This window comes from Panthera leo, chromosome E2 (assembly GCF_018350215.1).
Source record: "Panthera leo isolate Ple1 chromosome E2, P.leo_Ple1_pat1.1, whole genome shotgun sequence".
In the NCBI taxonomy this organism is placed as follows: Eukaryota; Metazoa; Chordata; class Mammalia; order Carnivora; family Felidae; genus Panthera; species Panthera leo.
Window position 1 is genome coordinate 61,385,846 of NC_056693.1, and position 21,033 is coordinate 61,406,878.

At 53.8% G+C, this 21,033-nt stretch overlaps 2 protein-coding genes across 7 annotated transcripts in view; one reads left to right on the top strand and one right to left on the bottom strand.

Moving 5' to 3' along the window:
• Positions 1-17,973, top strand: part of GAS8 (growth arrest specific 8) — a 57,352-nt gene extending 39,379 nt beyond the window's left edge. For all 6 annotated transcript variants that reach the window (XM_042920992.1, XM_042920991.1, XM_042920993.1 and 3 more), the window contains 10 exons: positions 1,494-1,580; positions 4,809-5,006; positions 5,954-6,160; positions 8,018-8,072; positions 8,945-9,150; positions 9,690-9,857; positions 10,320-10,406; positions 13,102-13,311; positions 16,008-16,073; positions 17,721-17,973. In XM_042920992.1, the coding sequence (XP_042776926.1) occupies positions 1,494-1,580; positions 4,809-5,006; positions 5,954-6,160; positions 8,018-8,072; positions 8,945-9,150; positions 9,690-9,857; positions 10,320-10,406; positions 13,102-13,311; positions 16,008-16,073; positions 17,721-17,870 (1,434 nt within the window). In that variant the 3' untranslated portion in view covers positions 17,871-17,973. The remainder of the gene's footprint in view (positions 1-1,493; positions 1,581-4,808; positions 5,007-5,953; positions 6,161-8,017; positions 8,073-8,944; positions 9,151-9,689; positions 9,858-10,319; positions 10,407-13,101; positions 13,312-16,007; positions 16,074-17,720) is intronic.
• Positions 17,974-18,112: 139 nt separating this feature from the next.
• On the bottom strand, positions 18,113-20,930 carry LOC122209214 (5-hydroxyisourate hydrolase-like). The gene is made up of 4 exons (XM_042921003.1): positions 20,804-20,930; positions 20,219-20,358; positions 18,850-18,985; positions 18,113-18,385 (listed from the first exon to the last, which is right to left on the bottom strand). Exons 1-4 carry the CDS (start codon positions 20,861-20,863, stop codon positions 18,296-18,298), a joined length of 426 nt encoding a protein of 141 aa, XP_042776937.1. The 5' UTR covers positions 20,864-20,930; the 3' UTR covers positions 18,113-18,295.
• Positions 20,931-21,033: the final 103 nt, after the last annotated feature.

Here is a 21,033-nt window from a genome sequence, read left to right on the forward strand (position 1 = left end):
AGGAAAGATTTTAGTGGATGGGTCTTTTAAAATCAGCTGGAAAAGATCGCTAAAATACTTATGTGCATCACTAGCTTGTGGGAATATGGGTGGTTTTCCTATTCACTTTTTGCTTTTCTGTGTTTTCCGAGATATCCACGTAAAACTTTTTTGTAATCGTAAACATGTTACAGAGACGTGTAGACATGCACGTACACACATGAAAACATTAACAGGGACGTTTAGACACACAAATATGTTACAGAAACATGTAGATTCATGCACATGCAAAAGCATGGGTCACAGAGTTGGGAGAAGTCTAGGCATAAAGACAGGGATTTGGAAATTCAGTACCTGCTTGAGTGGCCCTTGAGAGGTGAGTGGGGGTGGGAGGTGTCTCTCATCTCGTCAAAGCTGTTAAAAGCAAGTGACACTAAGAGCAGGTCCGTGTGGTGAACCGTTTATAGCGCACCCATGGCGAGTGCTGTCTGCTTCAGCTCCTGACAAGGCTTCTTTCAAGGATTTATTTATGTATTTACTTTAATGTTTAAAATTAATTAATTAATAATAAATAATGTTTATTTACTTGTTTGTTTATTTATTTAAATGTTTGTTTTTGAGAGAGAAAGAGAGACAGAGCGCGAGCGGGGGGAACGGGGCAGAGAGAGAGTGAGACACAGAATCCGAAGCAGGCTCCAGGCTCTGAGCTGTCAGCACAGAGCCCGACGCGGGGCTCGAACCCACGAACCGCGAGATCGTGACCTGAGCTGAACTGGGGTGCTTAACCGACTGAGCCACCCACATACCCCAAAGATTTTTTTTTAAGTTTATTTATTTTGAGGGAGAGACAGTGGGAGCGGAAGAGGGGGCAGAGAGAGAGAGAGGGAGAGAGAGAATTTAGAGCCTGACGTGGGGCTTGATCCCACAAACTGAGATCATGACCTGAGCTGAAATCAAGAGACGCTTAACTGACTGAGCTACCCAGGTGCCTCTGATTCTCTGAAGGAGTTTTATATTTGGAAGAAAGGAAGCCTTCTAGTACCACCTGTGATCATTGCTATGGAGACATTTCTCCTTGGACTTATTGAACAGTTTCTTGCAGGTTTCTCTGTGGTGGTGACCAAGCATTGTAGCCAACATAGTAACATTTGGCAGTGTGGTATTGGGGTTTGTCCTGGCCAAGCACATTTTGCTTCCACACCAAGGAGGTCTCTGCCACGTACCAAGGAGTGGATTTGGAATGAGTTCCCCCTCCCTTCCTTTCTGAGGGAGAAAATGTTCTCTTCTAAAAAGGAAGATTTTTTTCCTTGTTTCTCCAGAGGTGTCAACAGAGAAGTGTGTGGGTGGTGAAGGGTGGGGAAACCTTAGGGCGGAGTGATGTGCTCCAGGTGGGGCATGAGCCAGTGAGCAGTAGGACAGAGGTACCACGACAGGTACTCCTCTTCCGGTGAGCCCGGGAATTAATCAGAGCCAGGCCTCCCTGTCTTACCCGATCATCTCTTCTTTAATCAAAGGCGCCCAAGAAGAAAGGGAAGAAAGGGAAAACCAAAGCTACCCCGATTGTTGACGGGCTTGCTCCGGAGGACATGAGCAAGGAGCAGGTGAGCAATTAGGTCGGGGTGGGACTGGCGAGTGTCGTTCGAAGTTGTCTCTGGCTGTTTGTCTTTCTGAACTTCTTTTTTTTTTTTCTTTTTTTTTTTTTAACGTTTATGTATTTTTGAGACAGAGAGAGACAGAGCGTGAACAGGGGAGGGGCAGAGAGAGAGGGAGACACAGAATCAGAAGCAGGCTCCAGGCTCTGAGCCATCAGCCCAGAGCCCGACGCGGGGCTCGAACTCATGGACCACGAGATCGTGACCTGGGCTGAAGTCGGACGTCTAACCGACTGAGCCACCCAGGCGCCCCTTTCTGAACTTCTTACAGACTGTTGCCCGCTGCCTCCTCGTCCACCTCCCCTCGGTGTGTTCCTGCACTCGTGTCCAAACCAAGATAACACCTCTTCCCATTTCCATACTTCTCGTCGGCTCCAAAACTCTCAAGCACAGTACAATTTAAAAAAGGCATCAGTACACTGAAGACATTTTTAAATAGGGTGGTAGCAATTTGCAAGGAAATGATTTTCCAAAATAAAATCTATTTTTAATTTTCTGTATATCCTTTCAGTCTCATCCTTTTATGCACCTGATGCTTACTGAGCTGTTATATGCATATATAATATTGTTGTTTATTTTATTTGCATTAAACAGTAGGAATTATTTTAAGCCACTTACCCATTGTGACGACATTAAGGACCAGAGAACGTAAGTGTCTAATTATAATTCCAGTGGGAAACCAGCACATGGTGAACCATGAGAGCAGGTGTGGTGCCCCCTGCAGCCTTTGTGTTGGTGACTGACCCGTGAGTGTCTGCTGTAGGCCTCTTGAGGGTTCCATGTCAGCTTGTGGGTTGGTGTTAATAACTCACTTGATAGTTTTAAGACATAAATACAAAGGAGACAGGGACAGTGACATGAGCTGAAGTTGATGAGCTGGACAGAGGCCCTTGTACACTAGTGAAGGGTTGCTTTATTTTACATGCGGGGGAACCACAAGCAGTTTAAGGAGATGGTGATGGGTTCAGGTTTGTGTTTTGGAGAGAGGGCGGGGCTGCTGTGTGTAGAATGGACGGCACATCACATTGCCAACAGTTGAGCTGTTTCTCGTCTCCCCGTTTACTTCTTGTCCCTGTCGATACAGAACTGTGACACAGCAGTGGTTAGGTTGCACATGTGGGCACTGACACCTCAGAACTGTCTAGGGTCCAGGCAGGGGTGAGGGACTGGGGACAGCTGGGTGAGGGACTGTGGACAGCTGCAGTCAGTTCATTGGATGGTTACCTTGGGGGCACTGGGCTCCAGTGTGGTCTGTTTTCTGCTTTTCAAAGAGAAGCTAGAAATCTGGATATTTATAAGAAACCTAAATATTGAGGGAAATCTAAGACTGTGAGTCAATCGAACTAGGTAGGAGCCTGGTTTAGGCTATCTGTTTGAGTCTAGATACGAAAGGTCTGTGCCACGAGGACACTGTCATCTGCTGAACCCCTCATCAGACCCCCATGGGGAGGCAAGCCCCACCCAGGTTCCCCACCACAGAGCTCCGGCTGCCCCTCCTTGGGGGCTTGTTATCTTGGCCTTCTCTCTTCTTAAAGTTTTTAATTCATTTTATTTATTTATTTTTACTTTTATCTTCTAATGTTTTATTTCTTTTTGAGAGAGAGAAAGTATGAGCAGCGTAGGGGCAGAGGGAGACGGGGACAAAAGATCTGACAAAGGATTTGCTGAGAGCAGAGAACGCGATGTAGGGTTCGAACCCATGAACCGTGAGCTCATGACCTGAGCTGAACTCAGACGCTTAAGCAACCGAGCCACCCGGGCGCCCCTCTCTCTCTTTTTAAAAAATGTTTATTTATTTGTGGGGGAGAGGGGCGGAAAGAGAGAGTGGGAGAGAATTCCAAGTGGGCTCTACTTTCAGTGCAGACCGTGTGCGTGACCCTGGGGTCATGGCCTGAGCCGCCATCAAGAGTCGGACGCTCAACCGACTGAGCCACTCAAGCGCCCCTTGGCCTTCTCTTGAAGTGAGAAGTGTGGTTTCCCTGTGGGGAGTGGGGTTATCAGGAGAGAAAAACTTCACAGTGAGTGGCCTGAAGTTGTGCTCCGAAGATGACTAATTCTTGTTGGAGATGAAATTCCCAAGAAAGCCAAGAGCCAGCCCCACATAAAAAAAAAAAAAAAAAAAAAAAAAAAAATTAACCTATTTGGAGATTTGCAGTGGGCTTCGGACAAAACCTTTTTGACTGTTAGGGGTTCTTCTGGGTTTGTATATTTTTTTTGTTAACATACCTTTAAAGGTGAGCGTTTGTTTGTTTGTTTGTTTATTTATTTAAAGTTTTATGTACTTATTTTGAGAGAGAGCAAGGGAGGAGCAGAGAGAGAGAGGGAGAGAGAGAATCCCAAGCAGGCTCTTTGCTGACAGTGCAAATACGGGGCTTTAACTCTCGAACTGTGAGATCGTGACCTGAGCTGAAATCAAGTCGGATGTTTAACTGAGCCACCCAGGCACCACCAGAAGGTGAATGGTTTTTAATTTAGCATTGTTTTGTTAACGTGTGTACATGCTGCTCCATCATTTTCATATTTATGTGTCTTTGGGCCCTATAATCTTTTAGTAGATTTACTCTAATTTCTCAACCATTTCCCTATTTAAAATCATCTCAGATTACTTCCTTTAAACTTTTCTTGCTGTTGTAATAATGGTGTGGCTAATGTCTCTGAGCAGATAACTCTTGTATTTTTTGGTTCTTTTTTTTTTTTTTAATTTTTTAACGTTTATTTACTTTTGAGAGAAAGAGAGCATGAGCAGGAAGGGGCAGAGGGAGAGGGAGACACAGAATCGGAAGCAGGCTCCAGGCTCTGAGCTGTCAGCACAGAGCCCGACGCGGGGCTCGAACCCACGCACGGTGAGATCACGACCTGAGCCAAAGTCAGACGCCCAACTGACTGAGCCACCCAGGCGCCCCAACTCTTGTGTTCTTTTGAGAAATTCCTCTAGTATAAATTCCTGGGACTGGATGAAGAGATACAGTCATATTTTGATTATTGGTTACATTCAAGGTACTTCTGCTATTTTCTGAATCATGTCCTGTCCTCGGGCCCTTTCTAGCATCATATTTTAACATCCCACTTTTAGTTTTTACTTGTGTTTAGGTGAGAACGGCCTTTCTTTCTTCTTCGCCGTGGGCAGGGGCGGGGGGAGGGCCCCGCCGGGCCTCACGGCTGCGCTCTGCCCGGCAGGTGGAGGAGCATGTCAGCCGTGTCCGCGAGGAGCTGGACCGTGAGCGTGAGGAGCGCAGCTACTTCCAGTTGGAGCGGGACAAGATCCGTACCTTCTGGGAGATCGCGCGGAGGCAGCTGGAGGAGAAGAAGGCCGAGCTGCGAAACAAGGACCGGGAAATGGAGGAGGCTGAGGAGAGGCACCGGGTTGAGATCAAGGTAAATGCAGCTGGCCTGCCCGTCCCTGCGGGACATACCATATGGCGCAGAAGAACGGGGCAGGGGCAGGGGGGCATTTTGTTGCTTGCTTTGGGGTCACAGCCCTTTGTATCCTTTACACTGGGAAATGAAGGTTTGTTGTTTTTTTAAGTTTATTTATTTTCAGAGAGAGAGAGAGAATGAGTGGGGGAAGGGCAGAGAGCGAGAGAGAGAGAGAGAACGAGTGGGGGAAGGGCAGAGAGAGGGGGAGAGAGAGAATCCCAAGCAGGCTTCATGCTCATCGCAGAGCCTGACATGGGAGATCGTGGCGTGAACTGAAATCAAGAGTTGGACACTTAGGGGCGCCTGGGTGGCTCAGTCGGGTGAGCGACCGACTTCAGCTCAGGTCATGATCTCAGGGTTTGTGAGTTTGAGCCCCGCATCGGGCTCTGTGCTGACAGCTCAGAGCCTGGAACCTGCTTCCGATTCTGTGTCTCCCTCTCTCTCTGCCCCTCCCCGACTCATGCCCTGTCTCTCTCTATCTCAGAAATAAATAAACATTAAAAAAAAAAAATTAAAAAAAAAAAGAGTTGGACACTTAACTGACTGAGCCACTCATGAAATACTCGTGAAAGTATTTTTTATAAAAGGGTATGTGCACGGGGCACCTGGGTGGCTCAGTCGGTTAGGCGTCCGACTTTAGCTCAGGTCATGATCTCCTGGTTTGTGAGTTCGAGCCCCACATCGCGATCTCTGCTGTCAGCTTGGAGCTCTGTCCCCCTGTCTGCTTCTCCCCAACTTGTGTGCTCTCTCTCTCTCTCTCTCTCAAAAATAAATAAAACATTAAAAAAAAAAAGGATATGTGCCTGCAGGTGAGCATGCACGGGCAGGTGAGCAGGCGAGTGTGCGTGTGCAGGGGTGTGGGTGAGAGTGTGCAGGGAAGCAAGCGGTGCTCTCGCTGCCTGCAGGTGTACAAGCAGAAGGTGAAGCACCTGCTGTACGAGCATCAGAACAACCTGACAGAGATGAAGGCTGAGGGTACCGTGGTCATGAAGCTGGCCCAGAGGGAGCACTGCGCACAGGAGGGTGCACTGCGCAAGGACATGCGGGCACTGAAGGTGGAGCTCAAGGAGCAGGAGCTGGCCAACGAGGTGGTGGTGAAGAACCTGCGGCTGGTAGGTGTGAGGGCCGCCAGTGCCTGACTGGCTGCTGGGGACCGTGAACTCCCGGTTAGTCAACTTACCTGGGAATTCATATTTTGCTTAGAAGCTTCCTGCATTTTGGGAATTCGTTGAACTATTTAAGAAAAAGACAAATCCCATATGGGGGCCAAGTACAGAATTTTATTTCAGAGCTGAGCAACAAATGGACTTCCCAAGGGGAAAATCCAGCCTAGGGTCCTCTTCATGTGCTGCTGACACCTGACACCTGACTGCTTTCCCAGGGAGTCTGTCAGGTGCATTTAGAAACATACAGAACCGGGGCGCCCGGGTGGCTCAGTCGGTTGAGCGTCCGACTTCGGCTCAGGTCATGATCTCGAGTTTGTGAGTTCGAGCCCTGTGCCGGGCTCTGTGCTGACAGCTCAGAGCCTGGAGCCTGCTTCAGATTCTGTGTCTCCCTCTCTCTCTGCCCCTCCCCTGCTCGTGCTCTCTCTTTTAAAAATAAACAAACATTTAAAAAAAAAAAGAAACATACGCAACCATTAACATGTCTGGTATGCCAGCCCCTCCGTGGCCATGGCAGTTTGTCATGCAAGCTGGGTTCATAAGCACCTGGCTGACTTTTTGGTCCTTTCTGAGTGAGGCTTGGGGGTTCCAGGTGGAGGTTGAGATTCATTTGCCTGGTGCCCATAAGGTGCCAAGCCCTGTTCTGATCTCTGGGGACATACAGGGAACAGGACTGAGAGAATGACTGCCCACGTGTGGTTGACAGTCCAGGAAGGAGACAAAAGACAGAACGAAGTGTTGGATACGTGGAGCACATCCACAGGCATAAACGCTGTGGGAAGAGCAGTGCGGGGAAGAGGATGCAGTGGGTTGAGGGTAGGGTTGTATTCTTCTACAAGGAATTCTGGGAGTGTCTCATTGAGAAGGTGACGTTTGGGCAAAGGCTGGAAGGCGGTGGGGCTGAGCCAGGCTTAGGGAGACCAGGTCTGGAGAAGGCATAGGGGATGGGCTGGTGTGGAGGCCCAGAGGAGCAAGGGGCAAGGTGGCTGGGCAGGTAGGTCAGAGCTTGTCGGCATCAAAAGCCACAGTCAGGACCCAGCTGTTGACCTGGGTTTAGTTGGGGGAACTTTGGAGGTTTTGGGCAGAGGGAAGATGTGCCTGACTTTGGTTTTCTAAGGTTCTTCTTGGCTGTGGGTTCGGAAGACTTTGTCAATACGTTTGCCTCATGCTGGAGGCACCGCAGCCTCAACTAAGAAAAAACTGCAGTGAAGGCTGACGGTGAAATCTTGGACCTATAAGAATAGTCTGGTCTTTGCTGACAGACAGACTTCCAGTGAATTTGGTGATGTGAGGCTGTCTGCTTACCTGAGGCCTGGATATGGAGTAGTTATGTGGTCAGAACTCCCCTTTGTGCAAAAGTACTATCCTATAAAAAATAATCTAAATTTTCTATTCAAAACCTCTCTATATAACTGTGAAAATGATTGTGAATGCTGCTCTAAGTCACAGCTGAAGCAGGCCGTCAGGCATCTGGAGAGAACCTGCAGCTCATGTAGACATGGCCCGTGCTCTCCGACCTGTGGGCAAGCTGAGTGAGGGGCCAAGCACGGTCAGTGTTTAGCACGTCTGTTAACATTCGGTCATTAACCAAGGAAAGTGAATTATGAAACACGGAAGTTACCAAAACCACGTTATTCTGAGCATGGTCCAAGAGCTCGGAGATGAGGGGAACCCAGCACCCTCCAGAAACAGCGCAGAGTTTACGGAGTTGGATTTTCCATACCACCGAGGAGCAGGGCCAGCCCCAGGGAGAGGCTTCTGTGTGTGTCTGTCACCTAGTAACGGCCTGCTTCTCTGCCTTTGCAGAAGCACAGCGAGGAGGTCACCAAGATGCGGAATGACTTCGAGAGGCAAGTGCGAGGTCAGTTCCTTACATGCGTCCTGTCAGAAGGAAATTTACCTCTAGGGCCTGCTCACCCAGGGCACAGAAACCAGGTTAAAATGGCCTAGACACGCAGAGAGAAAATGTAGTTTCCGAGGCTGACGGATTGCCCAGAATCCCGGAACAACTTACTTCCACGCAAGCTGGGGAGGCTGTGATTACCTCCTACGTCCCTACTCCTGGCACAAATCAGCAGTTTGAGGCACGTGGCAGTTATTGTCTTGTGGGCAGTATTCTTAGAATAGTCTTTTCATGGCTTCTGGCCTGAGGAGGCTCCCATTTGAGAAGTCTGTCGGGTTCACTAATAAAGCTCTAGAGTCGGCCTGGATGACCACCGAGCCGTGGGATCAGCTGACACTTGGTTTTGGGAACCCTAACCCCGGGATTGATTATCAATGCCTGCTACGGGCAAAGGAAGGCAGACAGTGGTGTGTGTGCTGAATATGTCTTCTGTGAGCCTCAGCAGAGAGAGGTCCACTCAAACCCGTCCTGTGCTTTGGCCGCACTTGTGTGCACAGCCTTCATCCCGGTGGATGTTCCTGGGCCGTGTTTAGAAGTCCCATCTATTCTTTTTTTTTTTTTAATGTTTATTTTTTGAGAGAGCATGAGCAGGGGTGGGGCAGAGAGAGACAGAGGGAGAGAGAGGATCTCAAGCAGGCTCCATGCTATCAGTGCAGAGCCGGACATGGGGCTCGAACCCATGAAACATGAGATCATGACCCGAGCCGAAATGGAGAGTCGGACGCTCAACCTACTGAGCTGCCCAGGTGCCCATAGGTTCCATCTATTCTGATAGACACTGGCCACCTGTTCCTCTGCTAAGCTGCCCTATATGTGCTTCTGCCTTTCAGAAATTGAGGCCAAGTATGATAAAAAAATGAAGATGCTTAGGGATGAACTTGACCTGAGGAGAAAGACTGAGATCCACGAGGTGGAGGAGAGAAAGAACAGCCAGATCAACATGCTGATGCAGCGGCATGAAGAAGCCTTTACGGACATCAAGAACTACTACAACGACATCACCCTCAATAACCTGGCTCTCATCAACTCCCTCAAGGTGCTGCGCTAGGGCCGGCTGGGCCGGGGGCCCCAGACGCTAGGTCTCCACCCCGTCGGGCCCATTACTCTCCTTTTAAAAATGTTTGATGGTGCCCCTCTGTCCTTGTTTGAATTCATGATGGAGCCTCTCCACACCTGTGGCTGGCGGCAGCCAGGATGTTGCCCTGACTGTAGCGTAGGTGGGGCTCGTGAAAAGGACACATTCGACAGGTGGAAGCTTCATGCAGAATGTAGTGGGAGCCCCAGCATGGCTGCACAGGTCATCACCATGCAAGTGCTGGCAGGGACAGAGTTCCCACGGTGGGGAATGCCCCTCGGGTCCTGGAAAAGTGTAATCTCAATTTGTGTGGAAGCAGCCTTCCTAGAAGATTCAGAATAAGTGAAGACTGCAAAATTACTCCGTGTTTATACACAGAACAGGTCTTCAGGACCGTCCTTGGTGGGCGGTGGGCAGGAGGGCTCCTGGCTCTGCCCTCTGAAGACCTCGGCTCTGCCTGCCGAACCCCTGCCGCACCCCTGCCGTACTTGTGCCAACAGGAGCAGTTGGAGGACATGCGCAAGAAGGAAGGTCACCTCGAGAGGGAGATGATGGAGGTGTCCGCGCAGAACAAGCGCCTGACAGACCCTCTCCAGAAGGCTCGGGACGACGTGACTGAGATGCAGAAGAAGCTCGGGAACTATGAGAGGGACAGACAGACCCTGGTTGTGAGTTTCTGCCTGACTGTGCCTCCCTCCTTGCACTTCCTCCTGGGCTAGGAGAGGAGGGACATCAGCAAGGTGTCTCCTGGGTCCCAGAGCAGGGTCGGCCTTTAGGGCAGGACTGGGGGGCTGAATCTCAGCTTCTCTGACTGGTGTCCTCCATGGACAGGATGTTAAGCTGGTGCACGTTCTGGGCAATAGGCGTTTCCACCAGCCTGCTGCGGGGGGCGCTCAGCTGCTTGTGTCCTTGAGCCAGTCCTTCGTTCATTCGTTCGTTCCTTCGTTCATTCTAGAAATCTCTACACTGAGGATGGGGCTCGAACTGACAGCCCTGACCCAGAGACACCGGGTGCCCCCGAGGCAGCTCTCTTCCACAGTTATTTTTGGCCTTGCCGTCCCCCAGGAGCCTGCATTGCGTGGACGCCTGGTCCTGAACACTTTGTCCTCCACCCTTCATTTTCTCTCCAGCGCACAAAAGCACGTCTGAAGGTTGCCGAGAAAGCGCTGAAGGACCTCCAGTGGGAACACGAGGTGCTGGAGCAGCGATTTCTCAAGGTGAGCAGATGCCAGGCCGGCATCCCGGGGACCCCCGGTCAGGGAGAGACCCTTCCTGTAACCCTGGCTCGGCCACTGGTTCCAGGAAGCCCTAGAACCGCGGCCGGGTTTCTAGGTTCGAAAGCTGGGAGTCCTGTTGTCCGCTTCTCATGCTCTGCAGCCTTATGAGGCAAAACCCTGTGGTACATTCTAGAGAAGGCCCGGGGTCTCACAGAGCAGGTGCCCTGCTGGGAGGCCATCACCCCCAATTCTCTTTCCCCGCGGCTCACCTCTGAAGCACGTGAAGGGTACCTGGCCCTTGCATCGAGGGTCTTTTCCATGTATGTACGTGTGTTTAAGCAGTAAACTGTCGGGCACACGTTGTAAAGAAGGCTGGAACCCTGCCGTCTGTGAGTGAAAATGAGAGGGCCCTCCTGCTGTGCAGTGCTGGTTCTCACGAGTGGTAGCAGCTCCTTGAGTTTTGTGCAGACTTCTTCCTGTGCACCCTTAGGCACGGGTGGCTTCATGCCTTAAGAACGCTGTGCTTTTTTTTTCTTTTTAACCTCACCTTGATTGTGCTGTCTCCAGATTGTACACACAGAACAGTCATGTTCGGCTCTGTGCCAGAACGCTCCATTTAAAAAAGTTTTTTTTTTTTTTTTTACATTTATTTATTGTTTGAGAGACATAGAGAGACAGAGCACAAGTTGGGGAGGGGCAGAGAGAGAAGGAGACACAGAATCCGAAGCAGGCTCTGGGCTCTAAGCTGCCAGCACAGAGCCTGATGCAGGGCTCGAACTCCCAAACTGTGAGATCATGACCTGAGCCGAAGTCGGACGCTTAACCGAGCGAGCCACCCGGGCGCCCCAGAAGGCTCCATTTGTTATGCAGCCACTTCCCCTGGAGAGATGTCTTCGTTTTCGTCCTTTGCTGTTACAAACCACTGCCACTGTCCTCCTTTTAAGTTTACCTTTGTGCAGGGGTGAGCATCTCTTTTAAAGTCAGTCCCTAGCAGTGGCTTGTTGGGCCAAAAGGTTTGTGTTCCGAATTTGGGTAGAGGCTGCACAGAGCGTTGTTCTGAGTTATGACTCTGCCCAAAGCACCCAAGGGGCCACTTCCTGCCCGGACCAGATGTCACTAATTCAAAACTCGCTGATGTGATTGGGTGGAAGATGTCTCGTTGAATGTGCTTTTCTGAGGTACCCCGTGAGTGGCACACATGCCAGGCAGAGCAGTTCCGTCTTTTAAACTTTTCATTCAGGTTTTGTTCCTTTTCTCACCTGATTGAGATTCCTGCTCACAGACAGTGATTAGGGAATGGTCCACATTCCTCAGGTACATCCCATCATCCCATCAGATCTAGAGTCACCTTCTTCAGAGATGCCTCTGAGGGTCCTGCAGGCTGCTGGCCAGCCAGGAGAAGGACCCTTGAGTCACCAGTGAGATGTGCCCTGCGCCCCCCCGCCCCCCCCCCGCCCTCCCCGCCCCGTTGCTGGCTAAGGAGGGTGTGCATTTGGGGAGGAGGAAATGGAGGCTGACTGCAGAGGCTTGCGTTGGAGCCTGTGTACTTCGCCCCCTTCTCTTCTGTTTGAGTGTCATTCGTGGCAAAGTCAGTGTTTCCTGAGAAAAGCAAGCGTGTCGATGTGTCAGCAGACTTTGAAGACCAAAGGGATGGACTGATTGAAGTGAATCGAGGGAAAACTGTACAGTAAGGAGAAGGAGAAGGTGCTGCAGGTTTGAGCATAACCCTCTTCTCTTCCTAGCTGTAAGACATGTTTTTACACACGTAGAGAACATTCTGGAAGGAGTTACATCACGGATTCACATGGAGGCCTCTGGGAAGTTGGGTTAAGGGGCGTTCACTTTTTTTTTTTTTTTTTTTTTTTTTTTTTTCAACATTTTTTATTTATTTTTGGGACAGAGAGAGACAGAGCATGAACGGGGGAGGGGCAGAGAGAGAGGGAGACACAGAATCGGAAACAGGCTCCAGGCTCCGAGCCATCAGCCCAGAGCCTGACGCGGGGCTCGAACTCACGGACCGCGAGATCGTGACCTGGCTGAAGTCGGACGCTTAACCGACTGCGCCACCCAGGCGCCCCAAGGGGCGTTCACTTTTTATACTTACACACAGTCTTGATTTTTCTTTAAGGTGCTCAGTTAAAGGAAAAAGAATGGGAAGATGAAAAAGAACACTTCTATCTATTGACAGGCTGGCCTCCAGATCTGCCTCGTGGGGCATGTTCTAGGATCCAGGGCTGGCAGAGGGAGTGGGCGGATCCCCACGGGCCCCACTCCCAAGCGTTGCCTGCTGGAGTTTGATGCCTTGGATGTGACGTAGGGGTGATCAGGGACATGACTTTCCTGAGCCTACTGAACAAACCCAGGGCCCCAGCCTCTCTGTGGGGCTTCTCCAGCTCTAACGAGGGTGCCCTCCTACCTCCTGAAACACCTTAGTAGACAAGGGTCCAGTTAGTGTTTCCTCCTGCTTTCCACAGTGTGGATGGCCGCAGCCCTTTAATCCCGTCACAGAGAGTGGGTGTGGCGGCAGTGTAAATGACACCCAGCCCCCCCATCCGTGGGTGGGCACCGGTGAATGGAGTTCACTCGGCAGAACTGGTATGTTCTGGCCCAGGGAAGAGGCGGGAGGGGGCTTCCGACCAGTGAGATGCTTCCGGGGGAGGTGGCCTCTTTGTCCACTGCAGCCTGTCCCTTGCAGGTACAGCAGGAGCGAGATGAGCTGTACAGGAAGTTCACCGCGGCCATCCTGGAGGTGCAGCAGAAGGTGGGCTTCAAGAACCTGGTTCTGGAGCGGAAGCTGCAGGCGCTGAGCGCTGCTGTGGAGAAGAAAGAGGTGCAGATTAATGAGGTGCTGGCGGCCTCCAACCTGGACCCTGCTGCCCTGACCCTTGTGTCCCGCAAGCTGGAGGTAGGCCCCAGGCGGGCTCCTGGGGAGGTACGGGGCTGGAGCCTCATGTCCTTGCCCCCCAGTAGGTGTCCTGAGCTTGGGTTGGGGGTCGCTTGTTCCGTGTGTTTGTGTCCAGCCTCCGTCATTCCGGTGGGGACCCTCAGGTGGTGTTGGGAGGGTCATGGGTTTCCTGTGGCCTGAGCGTAGATGGGGCTGCAGATGTCTGCTCACAGGCCCGTGTGTGCCATCAGGCTCCCCAGGTTCTCTGTTACTGGCTTTGCTCAGGTCTGAGGTCTTCTGCAGTCCCCTCCTTAACCTCTCAGCCCTTCTGGCCCTGAGCCCACTGCCCGTCCAGTTCTCGAGATGGGTTTAGTTCAGCCTATCAGGCCCTGGGTTTCTCAAGCTGCTGTGGGCCGGTGCTCCTCGGGAATTTGGCAGCAAACCTAGAGACGGGCCTGGGGGACAGTCAGGCCCATGAGCTCTCAGCTGAGACTACTGCCACAGTCTGCCTGGGTTGCTTTGATGTCCGGATGTAGGCTGTGGGCAGTTAGGGTGGGGAAATGCAGGGCCGTGGGCAGTTAGGACAGGGAAATGCAGGGCTGTGGGTGCCCCTTTGTGGTGGCGGGTGCTGTGGCAGGGTTCCCAGAGGGAGTTATGTCTGAGCACAGGCCACGAGTTCACAGTTCCTCGTGGTGCTCCTCTATGCTGGAACCATCTTGGGCACTGGGGACAGCAGTAAACAAGGCAGATGGGGCCCGGGTGCCCATGGGCTGGTGGGGCCAGCTGAGGAACGCTGGCAATAGCTGCCAGCTTTGGCTCAGCAAGCAAAAGCCTGACAGCACCTGGCAGGCCGTCTTGCCTGGAGCTGGGCCTTGTGTCTCTGTTCCCTGGGCCTAGTTGGGGCGTGTCACAGAAAGAACGGGTGAGGCTGGACAAGGGGTCTCTGGGCTGCCGCGGGAGTGCGGCTGTGCAGGGATCCTGGCCACCTGGGTGACCTATTGTAGCTGCCAGGCCTGAGACAACCCCAGGTGCAGTGCCCTTGGGTGCCTGGGAGACAGATGCGGGTGTGCATGGCCCCAGCGAACGCAGCTGGTCTGCATGTCTTTATGGAGAGGCCCAGTGAGGAGAGGCCAGCTTGTCCCAGAGATGGATCCTTCCAGGATAGACGGTGCCTGTGTGTGTCTGCTTTTCCTTCATGGAGAAACAGATCTTTGGAGTTAGGGGCTGCTGACTGCTTCAGTTTGCACAAGTGTGTTTCATCCTGAGAAATGGCACACATAGCGTTTTAAAAAAAATGTTTTATTTATTTATTTTGAGAGCGAGAGCGAGCAGAGGAGGGGCAGAGAGAGAGGGAGAGACAGAGAATCCCAAACCGGCTGTGCACTGACAGTGCCGGAGCCTGATGCTGGGCTCGAACCCACAAACCGTGAGACCACGACCTGAGCCCAAACCAAGAGTCAGACGCTTAACTGAGTCACCCAGGTGTCCCTACACAGGTAGCATTTTTTAGGTGATTTGTCCCTGTGAAGTTCAGCTGAACATAAACCCCCTCCCCCCCCCTTTGCTCACATGACACCCAGGCCCTGAGGATTAACTCTGTGTCAGGTCACTTCATGTTTATGTAAAGCATCCTGCACTGGCCTACTGCCCACCTGGCCTTGACCTTAAGCTTGTAGCTCCCACTTGGTTGTATCCTTGTGAGTCCCTTGCTGCTGCTTGGGTGTTGGGGGGAGCGCAGGGCTGAGGCGAAGGGAGCAGAGCCAGAGGGATGGGGGTGATTCTCACGCTATTGGCTGTGCCCCTGGGTTTGGGGCTGGCGAGGAAACATGGAAGGTCCTGGGTGGGGCAGACTGGATCAGAGAGAACCCTCTGGGAAGGTGGGAGGTGAGCTGGCACTGAGTAGGGGTGGAGGACTTATTGCTGGTGGGGAAGTGCTGAGGAGTCCAAGATTATGTAGTGCCCATTTCTGGATGAGACCAGGTGCTGCTTTCGGGCAGCAGTGAGTCCTGGCTCAGGGGGTGGCAGGGCCAGGAGGCCCTGAGTCACTCAGGACAGGCTCTCGGGGCCTGTGGTGGTGCAGCCACATGGGAGGGGCCTAGTCTGGGCTGGCAGCACCATGGACTTGGGTCTGGGGGCCCATCTGTGTCCTTGTCCTTGTTTGTGAATCCCTGTGAACGCCGGGCGGTGGGGAGCGAGGGCCCTGTTAGAAAGGTCAGGATGGCTTTCCTGTCTCTACTTTTGGGAGGGGCAGCTGGTCTTGGAGCTGGATGAGGTTGTGTTGCCAGCACTCATGATGAAATCAGTCCCGTCCTCAGTGGTTGCTGCAGCTGGGCCTGTGGGCCAGGGTACGGCGTGTCAGCTCTTGCCTTTTCTGGACACTTACTTCTCTTGCCAGGCAGGAACCCTCCAGGCAGCAGGTAGGGGTTCAAGGGGCCTTCCCTGGGCCATGGTTGGCCTGGCTTCTCTAATCTCTTGTCCTCACTTCCCACCATCTAGACAGTCGCCATCTGGAGAGGCAGATGGTATTTTCCCTTTCTCCTCTGAAGACCTTTCTGTGCTGGCTGGCTGCGCCCTGTGTGGATGCACACCGTGATGGGGTCAGGCTGCCATTCCCTGGATGTCTGAGGTCCCCTGCTGGAGCTCCCAGACCCCTGCCAACCCCTGTCTACCTCAGCTCAAAGACAAGCTCTAACTCACATCCACCTTTCTCTCCTTAGGATGTTCTAGAATCAAAGAACAACACTATCAAGGACTTGCAGTATGAGTTGGCCCGGGTCTGCAAGGTATGAGGAGACTCCTTGACCCTCTCTCAGGGCCCCACCTTATTTACACTTTGAGGCATACACAGCCTGAGGCTGTCTGGGCCTTCTAAGGGTCACTGTGTGTGTGGACTGGGTCTCTGATGCTGCCACGGGAGTGCGGTTGTGCTGGCATCCTGGCCACCCGGGAGACCTGTAGCTGCCAGGCTTGAGACAGCCCTGTCTCAGCTCTGGCCATGGTCCTGGTGTCCCTTACAGGGGCCTGCCCAGTGGATGTCTGCTAAATGAGGGCACTCTGTCCCTGTCTCCCTGTTTGACCCTTTACTCTTGCTGACCTGGCCTCTCGGGTGACTGGATGGGCCTCCTTTGCTTCTTCTATGTAGGGGACAGTTACGAGTCTAAGCTTCTCTCACTCCTTTGTAAGTCTGATGAAAGCTGCACCCCGTACCGACACCAAAGCCACCAGCAGTGTGGAGGCCTCCCGCTGTTGGGGAGTGGCAGGGAGTGCCTTGACCCTTCTGTTGTCTGCCTCATGAGCCCCAGAGGCCTGGGCCCTCTACCCAGTATTCACTCCTCTGTGGGTGAGCCCCCAGCTCTGCCTTGGCTTTGCCTGTGGGAAATGCAGACATAGCGCTGCCTACATTGACCTCAAGCAGCCACCCCGTGAGTGTGACTCAGATAAGCCCATAAACCTGCCGGTGGACATCGCATCCTGGTTCTACTGTGCACCCTGGGTTGTGGAACCCCAGGAGGGAGGCAGTGCCTGTCACTGGCGCTGGGCTCCAGCGCCCGTGACCAGATCTCCCTGAGCCTTTCCTCAGCCCTGCCCATCTGGACACTTCCCTTATATGCTCTGGCATCCCCTGATACTTAGATCTACAAAATTAGAACCATCTACTGGTGTGTGCAGTTCTAAGGGAATGTATCTGATTGTCAGGAGGTCCGACCCCCAGAAAAAGGTGAGAGCCGGGACCTAGCCCCCAAGTTCTGTCTGGAGCCCAGCCTGAGTTCACCCTTTAAATCTCAGCTCCAAGCATCAGCACCTGTTTCTCGATAATGGTGAGGATGATGTCAGACCAGGCTCCAGGCATTTCCTGGGCATTTCAATCCCTTGTAACCAATCCGATGCAATTAACTCTTTAAAAAGTATCCATTTTCCAGAGCGGGGGGGGGGGGGGGGGGGGGGGGGGGGGGGGGGGAACAGGAACCTTGCCTGTGTTGGCCCCACCAGCACTGTTGTCCAGACCTTAGCCTTCCTGGGATGGGGGGATGGAGGGCCGCCTGCACTCTCCACCCACAAGGCAGGGAGGGTCATATACACGTGGAAGGTCATGCCCGCGAAGTCAGGGGTGACCGATTTGAATGAGAAATGCCTGGCCAGGAGCCAGGAGCACGTTCAGACTATAGTTCTGCTCTGAGTCTGTATCTTCTGCTTCAGTTTCCCCATCTGTGAAACAGGAATAATGGCAGCGTCTCCCATTGTGGGTTAGCTGAGTTATGTACGTGAAGGTGCTTATGATCAGGTGTGGCGTACCGTGAGCCGTTGGTAAAGGTCAGCTTTAAATGGTTTTCCTCCACCACCCTCCTGCACCCTCCAGAGCTGAGTAAGGCCTGGGCTAGAGTCACCCTCCGTGTGGCTCCGCCCCTCCCGATGCTGCTCTCACCCCACAGGCCCACAGTGACCTGCTGCGCACCTATGAGGCTAAGCTCCTGGCCTTCGGAATCCCTCTGGACAACGTGGGCTTCAAGCCTCTGGAGACGGCCGTGATTGGGCAGACGCTGGGCCAGGGTCCCGCGGGGCTCGTGGGCACCCCAACGTAGTGCCCGCCTGGGACTGCTCCCTGGACGACACTCCCTTTCACCAAGGACAGGAGCGGTTTGTCTTTCTATTTGTATCGTCTGCAAATGAAGTTTTTCTACATTCGCTGTGTGTCCTGTTGCCTGGCTACGTGGAGGAGAGGCACCTCCAGGGCCCGTGGTGCCCTGACCACTTCCTTCCCTGCTGCCCTCCTTCCCACCTCGGGCCAGGGCAGCACCAGCCGAGCCCAGGAACCGCAGCAGCCTTGCCGATGCCAGCACTGACTTTATTGATGCCTGAGACTCAGCGGCTACTGGAAATTGGGGGGCCAGAATCTCCCGCAGGGAGAGTGAACTGGTGCCCTCTGCTGAGGCGTCCCAGTGAGCTGTGGGGATGGGATTGATGCTCACAGGCCAGCAGTTGTCCAGAGGAGGCGATGGCTCGGCCGCTAGCTTCCTCGATACGTGGTGTAGGACCACGGGCTCAGCAGCAGGGGCACATGGAACCTGTGGGTCTCGTTGGTGATGGTGAAAACGACCTGAGGAGCAGAGAGGGCACCGGGACAGAGTGAGGGTCCGGTGCAGCACACAGGCAGCCCAGACTGTGGACCAGGGGCAGAAGTTAAGTGGGGCTGGAGCCCCGAGGGCCCGATGAAGCCAGTGGAGAACTGGAAAATGGTGAGGGCCGCGGATGGGGCTGAATCCTCCCCCGGAGAAAGCCCTCGGCTTGGGGAACTCGAAGGATCCGCCCTGAACGGGGCCAGGCGAGTGCCTTTGTCCACAGGGGCTGAGTCACTTTTGGCCCTGCCCCACAGCTTTACCCAGGGACAGGGCAGGGATGGGTGTGTTGTGCTAAACTCTCTGGACACCTTTCTTCTGAGAGCTCAAAGCAGGCGAACCCACTGCCTGCCACCGCCCAGGGAGAGGTGGGACCAGCCTGCCCACTGCAGGGATCTTGGTGAATCACAGGCCTCCACCCCTCTGGCCCACCCCCGGCCCTCACCTCCACATACGGGTAGAAGCTCTCCTGCCCCCTCTTCTTCCAGTAGCCCTCAGTGTCAAAGGACAGCTTGTAGGTGCCTGCCTTCATCGGGCCTGCCGGCAGGAGCCCCGGGCAGCGGCCATCCGAGTCGGTGTAGCTGGGGAGAGTGGAGTCGGAGGGAGTGAGGAGTCACCCCTGCCTGGCTCTCCAGGGTCGGTCGGCCCGTGGCCTCAGACGCCTCCACACCCTGAGTCACCGGGAATGCCCTGCAGCAGGACACGTTCTGGGGCCTGGGGTCTGGAGCAGCTCGGGGACACCACTGCAGTGTCTTTTTAGGGAACTCCAGTACAGAGAAGCAGAAAAGGAAAAAAAAAAAAAAAATCTATTCCATGAGCAACAATCCCTTTATACTGGCATACATTTTTCTAGATTTTCTCTATGCATAACTATGCTTATTCATAAACTTGGAAAAATACTCTAAAATGGATTATTCTATTCATACTGTTTGATAGCTTGCCCTTTTCATTTAATATATTGTGTGTGGCTTTCTGGATCAGTAACTGTCCCCAAACCCCCATCCTCACCGTGGCCTGTTTCCAGCTGTACCGAGTGTCTGAATGGAGGGTTCTGAGGGCCTGGCGCTTTGCTCACTGATTAGCCCCCAGTCACGTCTGGAAAGTTCTCCCATCGTTCCTGCCACCTGTGCTTTCAAGTTTCTGTGCTGCGACTGGAAGGAGCAGCATGTACCCACACAGTTTATGGGGGAGAAGTTGGGAATGGGTCTCTAGGACCCCGCGGGGGACTCCATATATTCCTTCAAGAACCTGGAACCCCAGCCTCTGCGAAGGGGCGGGGGATGAGCTCTGTCCTCAGGCCCTGAACCCTTGGGGCCCAGCCGTCCACTCCCACCACCAGAGGGAACCTGCCTCCCGCAGGAGACTCACAGGGCTTGTTGCCCCAGCGCTACAAGGCAGGGCCTGGGCTGGGCCTAATCCAGCGGAGCCTGGGGCAAGGGGCCAGGGCCTGCCCACCTTTTGCTTGCCTCTTGCTGCCTTAGTCTCCGCGACTATAAAAGGGGTAATTATGGAGCCTGGCCACAGGCTGTAGTGAGAATAAGAACACAAGAAAAGTGTTCAGTGCACTGCCTGGCACAAGGTTACCTGTTAATCACGGTGACAGTGAGGCGTTCAGATGACACTTCAGGCCTCAGCCAACCCTGCCCTCAGGGAGAGGCAAGCCCTGGCTCCCGGCCCAGTAGGCACTGGGGCTGTGAGGCTGCACCAGTGTGTTCTTTGGCCCCAAGGCTGAGGGGACCACAGCACGGTGGTCAGCACTGCCATCCAGCCCACACTTCCTGGCTATCTGGACTCTCTGTGACCCTCAAGCCTACCTTTTTCTCAGCTCCATCCACTGCTGGCCATGGTCCTCGAGCCTGGACAGACGGAGGCAGAGGCCCTGGGCCGGGAGCCCTGAGGCCGTGTCCAGCACATGCGTGGTCAGCGGGCTGCTGACCAGCTCCATGGCTCTGCCCTGAACCACGAGAGAGGGACAGGGATGAGCGTGTGGGGCCCAGCCCTGTGTCCACACTGGCGTAGAGACAGCAGCCTCGGAGTAAACAGCCCAGAGGACAGAGTCCCCAACTGCCCCTGGACCCTGGAGGGGGCGGGGTTGGGCTGGAGTCGCCGAGTCAGCCACGTGAGGCTGTGGGGCTAACACACTGAAAAACGCCTCATAAACAATGCTGGTCTGACCCCCATTCCCCCACACTAGACCCCACTAGGGCCCCCTCCCCTCCGCCCAGCCACTGAAGGGCATCTCCACACACGGGCTTCCTTCTCCAGCCAGTCAGTGCGGGCAGGGGTTGGCCGGACCCCATCTCCTCGTTCTCCCAGAGCCCCTGGCTCATGCGCCACCTCGGACCTTAGCCCCCAGGCCGCGACGAGCCAGGAACCCAGCGTCCGGACCCGCCCCCTACCTCCGAGGAGCCCAGGTGTCGCTGGAGCGCCCGCAGTCGCGGAGCGGCCCCCGAACTCATGCCGGAGCCGCCCACGTCCACCACCCCTAGAACGGTGGTCCTGAGCGGTGGTCCTGGGACGCAGGTACCTGCCCGAGTCCGCCCCTGCCCTCACCCTGGCCCCTCCCAGGACCCGAGGGCCACGTGTCGGGCCAGACCCAGGTGGGGGGCGCGGCGCGGTGGCGGGGAGG

Bases quoted from the DNA above. Each gene is read 5' to 3' on its own strand.
- LOC122209214 (XM_042921003.1), bottom strand. From the start codon at position 20,863: ATGAGTTCGGGGGCCGCTCCGCGACTGCGGGCGCTCCAGCGACACCTG. The intron at 20,359-20,803 runs GTAGGGGGCGGG...CTCGTGGTTCAG, and splicing joins GACACCTGGGCTCCTCGGAG to GGCAGAGCCATGGAGCTGGT. The intron at 18,386-18,849 runs GTGAGGGCCGGG...TCTGCTCCTCAG, and splicing joins GCTTCTACCCGTATGTGGAG to GTCGTTTTCACCATCACCAA.